Source organism: Lipotes vexillifer, unplaced genomic scaffold (genome assembly GCF_000442215.2).
Source record: "Lipotes vexillifer unplaced genomic scaffold, Lipotes_vexillifer_v1.1 scaffold1375, whole genome shotgun sequence".
Lineage (NCBI taxonomy): Eukaryota > Metazoa > Chordata > Mammalia > Artiodactyla > Lipotidae > Lipotes > Lipotes vexillifer.
Window position 1 is genome coordinate 49,893 of NW_006773119.1, and position 15,997 is coordinate 65,889.

Genomic DNA, 15,997 nt, shown 5'->3' on the forward strand with positions numbered 1-15,997 from the left:
CCCCGGGCCCTGAGAAATAGGCAAGGCAGGTGGTCTCATCCCCATTTGACAGATGAGGATGCTGAGGTTCACTTGGGGGTAGGACTAGAAACCAGCCCTCTAGTCTCCTTCACCAGGTTCTTTCTGCCATACTGAGGCACCTTTTCCTTTGTAAAGTCAGTGGATCCTCTTTCCCAGCTAGTTTTAGGAGGCTTGGGTACAGGTATGAGTGGATGAGGAAAGTATCACTTCCATTTTGGGGAGCAGCCTTTTAGCTGTTGCTGGTAGGGAGGGTGTATCTCAGAGTGGACAGAGACAGTAAACCACCCTGCCCTCCAGTTGGAAGAGAAGACCAGAGGTTAGGAGATGTTGCTAGCATTTTGTAGTTTGAGACCTTTCCTATTTTTTCCAACTTCCTTAGCTTTCCTTAAAAGATGAATTCAGCATGTATCATATTTAAATTTGGCAAATAAGTAAACTGTGGCTTGAAACAGAAGTGATTTTCCTAGGGTCCCATGGCAAATTAGCAGTAGCTTAGAGCTGTGGTTCATGAAAAGTTCCTTTCCGTCACCTCCTGTTGCCTCTGGAAAGTAGGTTTGCCAGAGTTGAGGAGTGAAAGAAGAACTGGAACCCTATGAGCACCTGGGGCCCTTGTGGACAGATGGTGTCCTGACCACCTCTCTGGCAAGCCCTGGGGCACAGTGGTATAGACCGACCCCCCCCCCCCCCCCCCCCAGTATGTAGAAAAGGGAAACCTTTGTAGCGGATTAGGTTTTATTTCGTTCGTTTGCTTGCTTTTAATTACCTGAAGGAAGGGATTAGGAGATTTTTCCCCAAGAGTACAGTATAGGCCTGAGGAGGTTATAGGTAGGTTGTAACCTTAGCTTCCCCTTGGCTCGAAGAAGAGAAAGCATGCTCTTAATGATTCTATTATACTCCTAGATCTGGAAGGGCCCTAGGAGAGGGGGAGTGTTGTGGTCAGAAGGAGTCAGTGGTAGGTAGGTGTTTTAGTGTGTAATAGCTGCTTTCCTCTTTTAGAGATTGTCCCTGCATCCACTTATTCATGCAGTAAACATCACCACCGTGCTTTGCTCTTCAGGCACCGCAGAGAGGCTGCTGAGGCAGATGGCAGCCCCCACAGACTCTGAGTTTGGAAATTGACAAAAGTCTTCCTCAGTAAGACACATGTAATTATTGGTGTGAGGACCATGAATCTTGAATCTATAGACCATTCATCCTCCAAGTTGGGATGTTGATAAATCTCTAGGGTTACTGAAAACAGACAATTAAAAACACACACACACACAAACAGACCTAGGCAACATCTGGAAATTGGCAGAGCAGATCCAGAGAAGCGTGGCGCCGGTTTGAGCAAAGTGAGTTGAAAAGCACTTTCCTCCACCTGTCTTCAGGTTTTTTTCTTGAGAAGAGCAAAGGGACAAAAAAGAAACAACTTGCCGTTGACTAGGCCACATTTAGAATTCCAATCAGCTGGTTAGCTTTTAAATTGGAGCCACTGTCCTGGCTCCAGACCTGACTGGAAGGGCCAGGGTAGGTTTGGGAATTCATTTATCCTGGAAGAACTCTCCCATATGTCTTGAAACCCCATCTTGGATGTGGTGGCTCTAAGAATTGCTTGCAGTGACTTCGTCTTACAGAGCTCATCTTCTGGCATCTCCTAGTTGTGAATACCACGGTGCTGTGGGACCAGATGTGAGGCGGCGAGCCCTCAAGCGGGAGGCAGAGATAGCTATGTTTTTGTGCATTAGCCATGAGTAATTAATCCCTCTCTGGCACCAAAAGCGTAGTTTCAGGGGCAGTTCGGGGCCGCTTTATGACTTTTGGTGAGAAGCGCGGTACTTTACCGTTTGCCCAGGCCAACCCAGAGCTGTCTTCAGGTGTACCTCTTCTTGTATCCAGGAAATGTCAAAGCCAGCTGCTTTGGGACTTTGCATTTTCCAGCATATGCTGGTCTACATCATGGTTTCCATGTGTGTCAGACCCAGTATATAGCCTTGATTTCAGTTCAAGGGGAAAAAACAAACACACCTTTACTGACAGTCTTACTTTGTGCCTGTGCATTATCTCTGTTAGTCCTCCCCGGGACCCTGTTGGTAGAGATTGCCGTTGTTACTATTTCCATTGTGTAGATGAGGACAACTGAGTCTCAGAGACTCCTCTCCGGTTGTATAGCTAACAAGTGACAAAGCCAGACTTGAAACCGAGGTCTTCCGGTGCCAGGCCCCCACTTGGAAATCTCCTTTGTAAAGTAGCTGATGTTCTCGTCAGCCACACAGCAGGCTTGGGAGGAGTGAAAGGCAAGAGAAGAACTGTCCGTGAAGCTGACAGTTCAAGTCAAGTTTTCGAGCCCAGGAACAGTCTTAGATGCTGAGTTTTCCAGCCCCTTCTGTTCTTCCTCTCTCACCAGCCTCCCTCCTACAGAGCACACGCACTTTCCTCCCTGCTAAGTTGTCATTTTCCTCAGGAAATTTCAGAAGAGCTCCCATCCTCCATGATCCATGTAACTCAAGATGTGGCTCACCTTTGGATGTGGTCTCCTTCGTCACTCTCGTTTATTTGCCAGACAGCGTGTTGAAAATGAGAACAACCCATTTGGAGAGCTTACCATTATCTAACTGCCATCCAGTCTGCTACTGGGGCTCATGGTATTGAATTTATGGTTTTTTTATGGGGCCAAAACTGGTTTTTCTCAGCTCAGAGTCTTAAAATTCTGTGCCATTCTATCCAGGCACTTTGGCTATGTTATTATTATTTGGGGTGCTAAATTCCTTTTATTGTCAAATGTCCCCCTCCTACTTCCTATACACCAGGCCCAGTGCTGTAATAAGCGAATGCTCCAGTGCACCCGCAGGTCTGAGGTCCTGGGACTGAAATGACAGCACAATCCAGGCGAAACACAAGTTAACTTTTCAGGCCCTGCCATGTAGGGTTTCTGTCTGGGCAGAATGACAGAGAAGAAATGGGCATCGTCCTCAGGGTGAGTGTAGTCTTAGGGCCCAATGTACGTGCTAAATAGAGGTGGAAGCCAGGCACCAGGGCAGCACAGAGAAAGGGCCCATTCTAGGTGGGCTTTGTGGTTTATCTTGTACATCTTTCCAACTCTACCACCACTGCCCACATCCAGGCGTGCACCAGCTCTTATCTAAGCCAGCACATCTGCCTTCTAATTGATTACCCTGCCTCAATCTGCTTTCCAAGTTGCTGTCAGAAGAACCTTCCAAAATACAGTCTTAGTCAAGTCACTTCTCTCCTTAGAGCCTTCTGTAGCTCCCTGTTGCCTACTGAATGAAGCTTAAGCTTCTCAGCCGGGGCGTTCATAGCAGCCCCAGACCAACCCCATTTCTCCAGCTCCCCCCAGGCCTGCGGTACTTTGTGCCTTCTTGAGAACACTCCCTCAGGCACTCCTTTGAGCCAACCAGGATGGATTAATCATTGTGTGAGGTGGGGCCTCTGCCCATGGAGCTCACCTTCCGTGGAGAATGCCTGCAGTCCCGTGAGCTGAGGACGAATGCCACAGAGGAGTGGACAGATGCATTGGCAGCTCCCTGTTCCACCCTCAGTCCCCAGGGGAAACTCTCCTTCCTCGGAGCTCTCCTTTTACTTTGCTGTTCCTCACTTATCTTTAGCATTCTGTGTCTTGTTTTGGTTAGTCGTGAATAGGTCTGTCTTCCTACCAGACAGTGAACTCCTCCAGAACAGGGATGTGCCTTCCTTCTCTCTGCATCCATAGTGCCCAGCACGTAGTCCACTCCAGTCAGCCCAAGTGGAACTCACCAACCTGGGGAAGACGGGTGCATTTGTTATGCTTGGGGAGAAGAAGTAGGGAGGACAGGAACCCCTGTAGCAGCAACTTGTTTTTCAGAACAGAAACCTGCAGTGAGTTTTGGAGGTCTCCTTTAACTTTGTTCACCTGGAAAAAGTCAACATTCTTTGTCACTCCCTTGACTAGAAGAAACCCCACACTTGGGGGAAATGGCTTCCAAAGCCACGTTCTTCTTGCTTTGGTAATTTTAGCTCATTCAGGGCTCAGGTCCCAGCTTGGCATTGTTGGTCCAAATGGACCACTTGCTCCAGAAATGCTTTGGAACTTCTACAAAGTTAGCAGTGAAGCAGGGGAGTAGCCGATTTCATATGAAAGATTGTTGCACGTCATCAGTGGGAGACTGCCAACAAAAGGATTTTTTTTTTTTTAAGCGAGTGAAAACTTTTAATTTAGGTTTTGACATGTTCTGCTGATGTACATTGGAGCGAAGATTGGAACTTGCCTGCTGTCATCTGTTGCAGATTCTACTGAAATGTTAACCATTTAAGGGCCCGTCTGATGTGATTTGTCATGTTTAAGAACCACATATTTGTTACAACTAAATAGTATGTGTTGCTGAGTATTTCAGAGTTCTGGTTCACAGGATGAAAGAAGAAATTGCCCCAGGCAAGCTGAGGTCTTGCTCTTTTGTGTGTTTTCTTGTCATTCAAGAGCACACTGGTGTAGACAAGTAGAATTCAAACTTAGATCTTTGACTTCAAGATTTATTCTCTTTCCACTGTGCCTACCTGCTTTGTCTTATAAGCTCCTTAGAGAGAGAAGCTGTGTGTACTCTTCATTTTAAAATGCTTACTGGAAAAGCATACATACCCTGAAGAGCTTTTCTCTGGTTCATTTAAGTTCCCCAGGTATTAAGTTACACTAGGTGGTCAGTCTTATACTGGAGGGAAATACAGGAGGAGGAATAGGCATTGTTTCTTGCCTTCACGGACTCATTCACTTAATATTTATTAAGTACTCACCAGGCTCCAGGTTCAGTGCTAGGAATTACCATACACAGACTCTGTCTACATCCTTGTGAGATGAGGCTTCTTATTTTACCCTGGGAGAAGAGAGCTACTCAGACAGTTGTTTAGCGGGTGCTGTAGGTGCCAGGCAGTGGGCTAAGGTCCTCCCGTCCCTCTCTTGGAGAACTGTGAGTCAGGTCGAAAAGTGTGATACCCGAACTAGGGCGGCAATGGTTGTGATGGCTCTGAGGTGGATTGAGGAAGGAGAATCCGTAGGGCTTGGGAACTGTCTGGTTGTGGCGCGTGTGTGTGTGTGTGTGATGTGGTGGTCTGGGCTCTCCTCCCTCCATGGGGAGCATTAGAAAAGTAGTCGGTTGGAAGAGGAGAGAATGAGTTTAGTCTGAGGCAAGGTGAATCTTGGGGGCCCATGGGATATCTGGGCAGATACTCCAGGAGAGCGATGAGGCACGTGGCCCAAGGTTCAGGAGAGTGCTCTGAAGTTGGGCTGAAGATCCCAATGTGGAAGTCATTAGCCATGGAAGTGGTGGTTTCACAGAGGGAGAGGGGGCAGAGTAAGCGAATCATGCAGAACTCTTTAGAACACCAGCTTTTAAGGGCACAGCTGAACAAGGAGAGCCCAAAAAGGTGACTGGGGGGAAGCAGCCAGAGACGGACTAAGAATCAAGTGCTAGCCAGGAGAGATGGGTGTCCTGGAAGTCAAACAAGGAGCGAGGTCTTTGTATCCCAGATCTCAGCCTGGTTTTGTTTCTTTTAACTACACAGTTTTCCTCTGAGCTCATTGGTGAGACATAGTAGGATAGGACAGCTAAATATATAAGCAGGAGAGGAAAAGATTTGCATGAGATGATATTTTGGTAGTTTTGAATGTCTGAGTTTTGCCCCACTAGAAGAAGAATCAGACCTGTTCTTTGAGGTCCAGAAAGCAAAATTAGGTCCAGAGAGTGGAATTCAAAGTGGTTGGTGGGAGGAATATAATAATAGCAGAGAGAGTGGATGAACAATGGAAAGGGCTTCTAAGCATAGTGATGACCTCCCTGTCAGGGGAGGTGGATATTCTGGAATGAAATCCTGTCCTATGGGAGAATTGGTTAAATGACCCCCTCCTCCAGGTCGCTTCCTTGAGTATCAAGGAGGAAGATTTAGAGAGCTGAAAGAAGATAGGCTTTGAAGTGAAACAGTCTGGGTTCAAACCATGACTCTGCTATTTACAAGCTGGGTGACCTTAGGGAGATTACTTCACTTCTCTGAGTTTCGGGTACTCAAATGTAACGTAGAGATGGTAACGAGTGACTTGCCCACTATGTTATTTAGCAAGGTAATATGGAAGAGTATCTGGCACATAGTAGGTACTCATTAAATATAGGTAGCTGATAAGGCCTATGGTGGCTAAGCATTCTTGAGAGAACAGCTTGCTTAGTCGTGGGTGCCACCATTTGTGGAAAGGAGCGATTTAGAGGACCAAGGAAAAGACAGGTTTAAAATTTAACTTGTGGGTGTTGTAAATCCTCCCGTGGCTTGACTTTAGCATGAAAGGCTTACCGTCTCCCCCCACGTGTTGCCCCTCTGTGACCCTATGGTGGGGCCACTTATTACCCTGGCAACAGCCTGGTGAAGCACATGAGGGTAGCTAGACAAATGAGTCAGAAGGATGAGGTTCCTAGTTTTGTCTGTGCCCTAGCCCTGTGCCAAGGCCAGTGAGGCCATGGGAGTGAAAGCAGGGAGACCTGCTGAAACCTGGTTGGCAATTCTTCTCTCCCCTTTTGGATGGTCTCAGCAGGACATTTCTTCAGACGAGCCCACCTGGAGGGATTAGATCATCTACTCTTGCCCGGCACTGCATAGAAGAGAAAGAGAAGTGGAATTCCCTGTGGCTGGCCAGTGGTCACACAGCTGGAAGGATCTCTTAAGGTTTTCTAGTCTAGTCCCTATGTTTTACAGAAAAGAAAGCTGAAAGGAAGTAACTGGTCACCCAGAGAGTGAGTTACAAAGCCAGGCCTCGAACCCGTGTCTCTTGATTTCTTTCTGCTTTACCACAGCAGGGCACTCATCTTCGTGTTGTCTTGGCTAGATACAATCCTTGAAACTTGAGAATTTTGTCTGCCTTGGATTTTAAAAAAACAAACGCCACAGGCCAGAGAATGAGATCTGCATGCCTTTTCTGTGGCATGTCTGTTTTTAATGCAAACACAAGACTTTGCAAGGTTTTTACACAGATGAAGAACTTTAAACTTGCATATAGATGTTTTTTAAATAAGACAAAACCTATGTAAAACAGTTTATGTTTAGCCTTTCAGAACTTCATCATAGCTAACAAGCCCACACCACATTAAACTCTGACATTGGATTCTTTTAATTATCCAGCATGATTTTATGTACAATGGGAGTCAAGACAGTACCTCTCCCATTTTGACTGTATTTCAAATTCTTCAGGAGCATCTTCACGTTTGAAGACAGAATTGCATTGGATTTCCTGTCCACCGGCCTCTTTTCTAAAACACTGTTTGCTCATTAAACATGCCTCCATTTTTTTTTTTTTTTTCCCAGTGGTAAGTTTAATGGGATGTTTCTCCCTCTCAGATTAATGACAAATACCAAGTTCTTCTATATTTTTGAAGAGCAGCTTCTACCATATTTTATGGCTTTGAATAGGGACTCTCTTTGGGGGTTATTTAGGGCTTGGTTGTCTTGATAAGCTTGGAGTTCAGGAGGTTGGTTTCAAGTCATACTAAGTTCAATTTGGGAATTTATCACAGCATTCTCCTGGATGTAGGCAAAGGCTTGGGAAAAAAGCTGGCACTTGGGAAATTATATTGACACACTCACCATTTAATATGTGCCTTCTAGTTCAGTTGAGGAAGTTACAGCAACTTGGTAATTTTTCTCTTGTTCCTGTAGGATAATTAGATGATAGAAGCAGGGCCCGAGTGACATGCAGGCCTGACTGGAAATTCTGGCTCTGATATTTAATAACTTTATGTCTTAGGCCAGCCACCTCACTTCTTTGACCCTCCGTTTCTGCTTCAATAGAATCATTATGGGGATTGAATATATTGATGTTAGTAAAGACTTTGGCATGGGGCCTGGCACATAGTAGTTGCTTACTCAGGATTTGTTGAATAGACGAATGCAGTTAGCTGACAACATAGTAGCTGGAAAGGAGAAGGAGAAAGTCGATGCCCAAATCCTTGGTGGTTTTCTTGCACTGGAAACAAAAGAATCAGGAAGTTAGAATCAATGAAGTTTATCTCTTCAGAGGCTACATACTTATTTATGTTTACACTAAAGCTGATTACTTGGTCTTAAGCTTGGAGCAGTTGCAAAGGTGGGTTGACCAGAGAGGTGGGTTGACTCATCCTTCTGAGTCTCCTGCTAATTTCTTCTGTGGTTTCCTGGAATGCAAAGCCAGAAGCATACTCCAAAGCCACATTAAAATGCTGCATGAAGTTACCTGCTGTCTTAGATGATCCACACCACCGTTCACCTTCATTAATGTGACCAGTCAAGAGTTATAGCTTCTTGTCACCCTGTGTTCAGTCTCCTCCTCACACCTCATCCATCTTGCTTGCCACTGCCACATTAATCTTCCCCAAACATCTCTTTCATCATGTCTCCATCTGCGTCGGGTACCTGCAGTGGGTCTCTTTGCCGCAGGATAAAAGCCAATGACATAGCCCACAGGGGTAGCCTCACAGCCACTATTCACTGAACACCTGGGACAAGAAAGGCACTGTGCTTGATGTTTTATATGCACTACCTTTTGGAAAACAGTCTATTATCCCCACTTTACAGATAATGGAAGTGAGACTCGGACAGGGGAGGTAGCTTGCCCAAGTGCCCACGGTTAGTATGTGGCAGAGCCAGGATTCCAGGCCAGGACTCCCGGCCTGGAAAGACTGGGCTGCTTTTGTTAAATCCTGGGCCTCCGTCTCCCAACCCGTTCTTCCACTTTTTACGGTGGCACTGAGTGTTCCATAATCTTCTGTGGACTAGGTGCGGATGTGAGGCACCACCTGTAATTCGGGAATAGGATTAGGAAGGCCTGGAGCTTGGAGGTTTGCCCCCACACGGGCCAGCATCTCTCAGGAAGTCAAGCCTTCTCTTCTGGTTGGGATTCTTGGCACATCCTGGGTTGTAAGGGTCCGAAAGACAAGGACCACTTAGCAGAGTGCTCAGCACAGAACAGGGCTCAGTGAATGTCCAGTGACTGCAGAGAAGGACAGGTGGAGGCCTCAGGTCTTCCTGAGCACTCATCCAGGGAGCACGGTGCAGGGAGGAGGGTGATGGGCATTAGGATGGAGCCAGCAGGTAGTTACCTCTCGGAGGGGCCTCAAGATGCCCCTGGCCAAGCACTGGGGCAGCCAGGATCCAGGTCAGGGGACATGTGACTCGAGGGACTGTCTGCTTCTGCTCCTTTCAGGAACTTACTTCTGTCACTCAGACCTTCCTGCACTGCTCAGCCTGCCCTTTCAAAGAACCCATTCAAACCCTGAGCCCTGGCCTACAACCTAATTCGTTGTGCCTGGCGATAGTTACTCCTATCTGGGGACTTCCTGAGGCCAGAGGGGTGTGGCAGGAGAGCAGGAGTAAAGTGGTCTTCTGCTTTGAACTTCAGGCCGGGGAATTTAGATGTCCTTATCTAGAGCCATCATTCATTCATTCAGCATTTATGAATATGGCTCAACCATATTTCAGGCATGTATTTTTAGAGAGAATAGAGCATGGGCTTGGGGGGCAAAGAGATCTAGATCAAATCCTGGCTCTGTGCCTTCGCATCTGGGTGGCTTTAGGTCCTCTTTGAGTCTCGTTTCTTCTTCTGTGGAAAAAAATGCAGCTAATGCTTGACTTCAGGGCTGTTGGGAAGTGCAGTAACGTATGTGAAGAGCCGCATAGTGGCATCTGGTCGGTAGTAGACACTCTGAAAGTGGTGGCCTATTTTTTAATTGAAGTGTGATTCACATAAGACAAAATTCACCATGTTAACCACTTTAAAGTGTGTACAATTCAGTGTTCTACAAACATCATCACTATCTAATTCCAGAAAATTTTCATCACACAAAAAGAAATCCCTGTTACCCATTAAATGGTCACTTCTCATTGCCCCTTTCCCCTATGTCCCTGGAAAACATGAATCTACTTTCTGTCTCTGTGGATATACCTATTCTGGGCATTTCATATAAATGCAATCATATATCATGTGGCCTTTTTGTCTGGCTTCTTTCACTTAGCATAATGCTTTCAAGATTCATCCATGTTGTAGCAAGTATCAATACTTTATTTCTTTTAATGGCTGAATAATACTCCACTGCATGGATATACCACATTTTGTTTATCCATTCATCAGTTGATGGACAGTTGGGTTGTTTCCACCTTTTGACTATTATGAATAATGTTGCTGTGAACATTTGTGCACAAGTTTTTGGTGGACATGTTTTCATTTCTCTTGAGTATATACCTAAGAGTGGAACTGCTGGATCGTATGGTTATTCCGTTTAACCTTTTGAGAAACTGCCAAACTGTTTTCCATAGTGGCTGCACCATTTTACATTCCCACCAGGAATGTATGAGGGTTCCAGTTTCTCCATATCCTCCCAACACTTGTTATGTTTATTCTCTGTTCTTTGCATATGCTTACTGGTATAGCCTCTCTTTATTATTCTTTCACTAAACATTTTTTTTGATGAGTCCCTATACTGTATGGCCAAGCCTGTGATATGGGCCCTGCCCTGTGGTTACCCACACTCCAGTAGGAAAGGCAGACCTCAGAACAGGTGATCGCAACACAGTTAAGAAAATAGGCTACAGAGAAGGTATGTATGAGGTGTAATGGGACCTTAGAGGAGGAAAGAGGAGCTGAGTGGAGGTTAGGTGGAGTTTGTCTAACAGAAAGGAAAGGAGGGGGCGTTCCAGTTAGATGGAGGGGGCGTGGAGCTTTGGGTATAGCCGGTGGGTGTTGGGCTCCTGTCATCATATGGGGAGTAAGGCTCTCTCAGGTGTCTCCCTTCTCAAGCCAGGTGGCTGAGTAGGTCTCCACCTCCAGGGGCAAGCCTGCAGCAGCCCGGGGCCAGCCGCAGGCTCTGCTGAGCTTTGTCATCTGCTGTAAGTACCAGACTCTTGTTACCTTCAAGGCACATATACTCAGCTGATTTGATCCCACTTGAGGTCAATATTCTGTCTCCCTTCCTACGGAAAGAGATCAGTGATGCTCATTGACACAGCAGCTTGCCTGACTTCTCACATCTACCATGTAGCAGAGCTGGACTTGGAATCCAGGCTGTCTGACTTTTCCACACCTGCAGGCTGAACCTCAGTTCTTCTTACCTTAGCGTTCAAAGCCAGTTATTCTCCAAGCCCCAGCCACCTTAACTTTCTCTCTCACCTTTTCTTCCTGCCTATAACTGAAGCCATCTTTTGTAACCATTCCGGTCTAAATGTTTTTGCAATCTTTCTTTTTTGGTTTCTGTCCTTTACCCCTCTTCTTGCCGTCAATAAATGGCTGTCCTTTTATGTACACTGACGGTCCAAGTGCTATTCACTCCGCTCAAGTTCTTAACACACAGAATTGATCATCTTCACGGCATCCTGGCAATGTGAGTAGGAATTATTTACTTCAGGTCACAGATTAGGAAACAGGATCAGAGAAGTAAATTAAGTTACTCAAGACCACCCTGTAAGTAAGGAGTCTAGTTCAAAGGGCCCTTCCTCTCAAACGCCTGCCATGGTTACACTGACCAAAGTGATCTCCCTTGCCCCCAAGATCCTAAAGCAGTTACTTTCCCCTTATTCACATTCAGTGTTTGAGATCTTATCTCAATCTTATTTGAGGGCTTTTCTTTTTCGTGGGTCTTTATCTTGTGTCCCCTAACCCGGTGTTCATTCTCAGTGCCCCGGGGCCCCAGCCAGATCCTGCAAGTGTAAATTCTCAGTAAATGTTAAGCGGAGGCATAGGAGGAAAAGCTCTGAACTCTGGTTGCACAGTCTGAGTTCTCATGCTGTTCATGTTATGGCACTAACTTCTGTGACCTTGCACAATGATGTGCTCACCAGAATGGGAACGCCGCCTGTCTTGCTCCCCCTGTATCCCTGGGCCTGACTGCTGGGTAGACGGATGCATGGATTTACCATTTGGAACCTCATCTCCATTTTGAAAGGGTTAAGTGAAGTGATCTGAGGATTGCTCCCAGTTGAAATACTGCCCAGTTTTGTGAGCCTGAATGACTGCTTCATCTCCATACCAGCATGATTCTCAGCTACAGAGCTTCAGCTCAGGGAGGCAGAGCATAGCTTGTCATTTCTAGTTCGGTGGCTACATCTCAAATTTTTGCCCTTGACCTTGTCAAACTGAAGACTAACCCAGGAGCTTTGCCTCAACACATTCAGAAGTCCTAAAACCACCCTCTCACCCTCTATATCCCTTTCAGTTTCTCTCCCTCTTTTTTCACGTGTGAAAACACCCACCCATCCCATTTCAGGATAATTTCATTTGGAGCACCTTCTTTAGGTTTTATATTTTAGCAGCTTTTTGACTTAGAAGGAATGGACAGTGATTTACAGGAGGTGAGCTACTGCTCTTTTAGAAAGACCACGGTCCCTGTTGTTCTTGCCTAACCCATTGGGTGTATTTTATAGGTACAAAGAGAACAAGAACAAGAACAAGAACTGGCCTTTTTGTGAAAACTAGAAGCCTAGGATTGCTGCTCCACTAGTGGGCAATGGCATTTTCATCTGTGATCAGGAGGGGTTGTTAACATGACCACCTCTTCTTTTGGGGGGCATTTCCCTTACACTAGATACCCTTCTTAAGTCATTCCTTTGTTTTTGTTTTTTTTTATTTTAATTGTATCTTTATCCACCTTATGCTTAGGGAAATAAAACGATTCTGAGCCTGTTGATAATACCAGTTTTTACATCCTGTTCATTGAGTGCCTAGTGTGTACCAGCCATGCTGTGTGGTTCAGTGTGTGAAGCATTGTCGCTGTCGTCCCCACACTTCTTTATAGAGGAGACACCTGAGGTCATGCGATTAAGACCTTGTTGCTCCCTCCCCGCGCCCTGTCTCGGAAGACCTGAGCTTCACGCTGAGGCCTCTCTGATACTGCAGTCCCACCCTTGACCAGCTGGGGCTCCATTCCTACGATACATTTAGGAAGATTTGGCATTTGACTGCATTCTGGAATAGTTAGGTGCTTACAAGCTTCCTTTTCAACTTTGCTAACAAGTCGTGAGGAGAGAAGCCTGGACTGGGGGAAGTGTAAGAGCATGTTCAACACACACACATACATGTGCACACACACTCACGCATAAAGACCCTGAGAGACTGAACTGAACCACTCCCTGGCCACATGCCGCATCCAGCATTGGGCAACATGCTACAAACTACATTTAAGATATAGCAGCAGTGGGAACCTTTGAGGAGTAAGAAATAGTAATTCCCAGAGTCCCAGTTCAGCCCCAGCAAACAGGACCTCAAAGTATTTACCACAAGGGCCAGTTCCAGAGCATGTTCGAGTTTCTACCTCTGGAACTGTCCTCTTTGAATTTTTACTGATGACATCTACAGTGAGAGACAGATCTGGGAAGTAAAGTTTGAAATCTGTGCAAGAGAAAAATAATTCTCTTTCAGATTATCTGAAGTTGAATTTAAAGAATAAGAAAGTGAGGAGTAGTATCCCTTTGTATTTGTGTAGCACTTTTGTAGTTTGTAATGCACGTCAGTGTGTGTTGTTATCACACGTAAGCAGTGGTTGAGATGCCAGAGGCCTGTTTCCCACTCCTGCCTCTTCCTCAGACTCACACCCTGGGCACGCGCCTTCCATCCTCACCTGTAAGATGAGAGAGAGTTGGGCCACTTGGTCACTGAGGCCCCCAAAACTCTGTCATTTCATTATCTGATACCAGTAAATGTTGCTAGTTACTCTTCCTGTATCTGTCTGAACTCAGCCTGTCTTGTGTCTGGGCTGTGGGGAGGCTGTACCTCAGCTCCAGTTCAGGCTTTATCTCCATAAGAGCTATCATCCTTTCATGCTCATCAGTACCTGAGCGGGCAGAAACCCACCAGGTTTTCCTGGGAGATCATTTGCTTAGAAATATCTCAGTTGTTGAGGGATTCATGTGCTAGTTAAGTTAAAACCAGACAGCAATCTAAGGGCCATTCCAGTTCCAAGATTCTAGAATTCCATAAAAGGCCACCCTTGAAGATGTACTTAGGGAAACCCCTCAGCAAATTCACTGGGTGCTATTTCAACGCTTTGTGTGGTGGTGCCTTTAGCATATACCCTTGATCCTAGAGTTTGATCTGCACTGCTGCTACTGCGAGCCCTGCATGTAGAAGGGAACAAACATGTCTTGGGTTTGTTTGCTTTCCCTTTTTAACTGGTCTGGCCTCAGACATTCTCTAGTATTTGAGGTTATGGGCATTTTGAGCATTTTGACTCATAATGAACCTTATTCTCTTGATATGCATTTTAGAAGACAAATCTGACCTTGAAAACAGTGTGATGCAGAAGAAAATAAAAATCCCCAAACTTTCTCTCAATCATGTCGAAGAAGATGGGGAAGTTAAAGATTATGGGGAAGATTTACAGCTTAGACACATCAAGGTAACAAAATCTTTCCTCTTCTTTGGAAGTATGGGGCAGCAGATTTCTTATAGCTGAAGAATTCCAGTCTGGCCTCCTCTGCCCATGTAAATGCCCCCTGGTGTCACAGGCCATGACTTTTTCACATTGGGAGAGGCTCGGGGCGGCTAGTGTGAGTTTGCTCTGCTGGCTGACTTTCCAGGGAGCGCTGTCCTGTTTGTACCATCTGTGCAGTGTCATCGCTGCTGAGGGTTGGGAACGGTGCATTTCCGACTGGCCTCCAGCTCTGGAGAGGTCCCTGCTAGGCTCCAGGAACATGGCTGCTCTTGGGCAGCAGTTCAGAGCCAGTCACTATCAGGCTGCCCCCAAACAGCTAAGGGTGGACTCACGAGGGGATGGGGTGCGCCAGGCTCAGACAGGGGGCTTAATGCGACCTTGGTTTGGAAGAACGCTTTTGCGTGAGGTTGCATTTCCTTTGGTCTGCGCCCTAGTTGCTCTTCTCCAGCCTTTGCTTGTCAGCCTGCTGAATATCTTGTTCGATAAGCCAGGTGCTTTTTCTGTGCGATGGGTGCCCTGGAGGAAGGGGGGAGGAGGGATGCCTTCTGCGCTGACTGCAGTCTGCTTTTGGACACAGGCCAAGGACATCCCCAAAGCGTAGTCCAAAAGATGCGGTTGAGTTTAGTTCATGCATTCATTGCACCCGTGCTGTGGGCCTTGGCCCTTTGCTGGTGCCTGGGGTCATAGAGATTAGACAGACATGGTCACTGCCCTTAGTGGTCTCACAGTGTAGTGATGCAGATGGGTATCCAAAGTGATCATTACAATTTTAATGAATAAACTCATCTAGACTACCAGCAGCACTTCTTTATCCCAGTGGATAAATGACAGGATAGCATTTTGTCATGTAACCTAATCTCAGAGTCATGTTTTTTTTTTTTGTTTTCTTCCAAAATTTTCAGGAACTCATTGAGAGGTTAAGGCAGGCTTGACTGGGCACAGTCAAGTTGTCTGGAATCTGGTATCTCCAGCTGTCTGCATCTCCCACAAGTGCCCCCATCAGGAGAGCTCCTATAGCCCTCCTGCACTGGTCCTATAACTCCCACTTCCCCTCAGTGGGAGCTTGGTCCACTTGAGCTGGAATTGCCTCAGGCAGCTGAAACCCCAACCCCTGGGTAGTCCTAGATAATTCTCTTCTCACTACACTGTCCTCTGTATCCGCTTCTTGCTGAGCTTCAACTTGGCCAGACTCCAAGGAGAGGCGAACACGTGTGGGGGAAGGAGCCTAGTGCTCTAAGTCGGGCTTCAGGTTCCGGGGTCTGACTCTCTCTGTAGCTCACCGTGTGACCCTGAGTGTAGTCCTTCCCCTCTCTGAGCCTCAGTTTCCTCACCTATAAAATGAGGGAGTTAAACAGAAAGAACCTTCCAGTGCTAGCGTTCTTTGAACTTTTCAGTTACGTAAACATTTATCCAGCCCCTGCCAAGTGCCAGTTCTGAGTAGGCAGTGGAGAAACAGAAAATAAGACATGATTCCTGCCCTAGATTAGAGTCCTTAGCATCCTTCCCAACTACAGCATTCTTGAGGAAAAGTTTACTTGGTGGAATGCCCTTTTTTTGGTGGGGGGGGGGGGAAG

The 15,997-nt window shown here is 46.3% G+C and overlaps 1 protein-coding gene across 1 annotated transcript in view; it reads left to right on the forward strand.

Annotated features, from left to right (window-relative positions):
• Positions 1 to 15,997, forward strand: part of BEND5 (BEN domain containing 5) — a 47,450-nt gene that overhangs the window by 959 nt on the left and 30,494 nt on the right. The window contains exon 2 of the mRNA XM_007448021.1: positions 14,257 to 14,387. Within this exon, the coding sequence (XP_007448083.1) occupies positions 14,257 to 14,387 (131 nt within the window). The remainder of the gene's footprint in view (positions 1 to 14,256; positions 14,388 to 15,997) is intronic.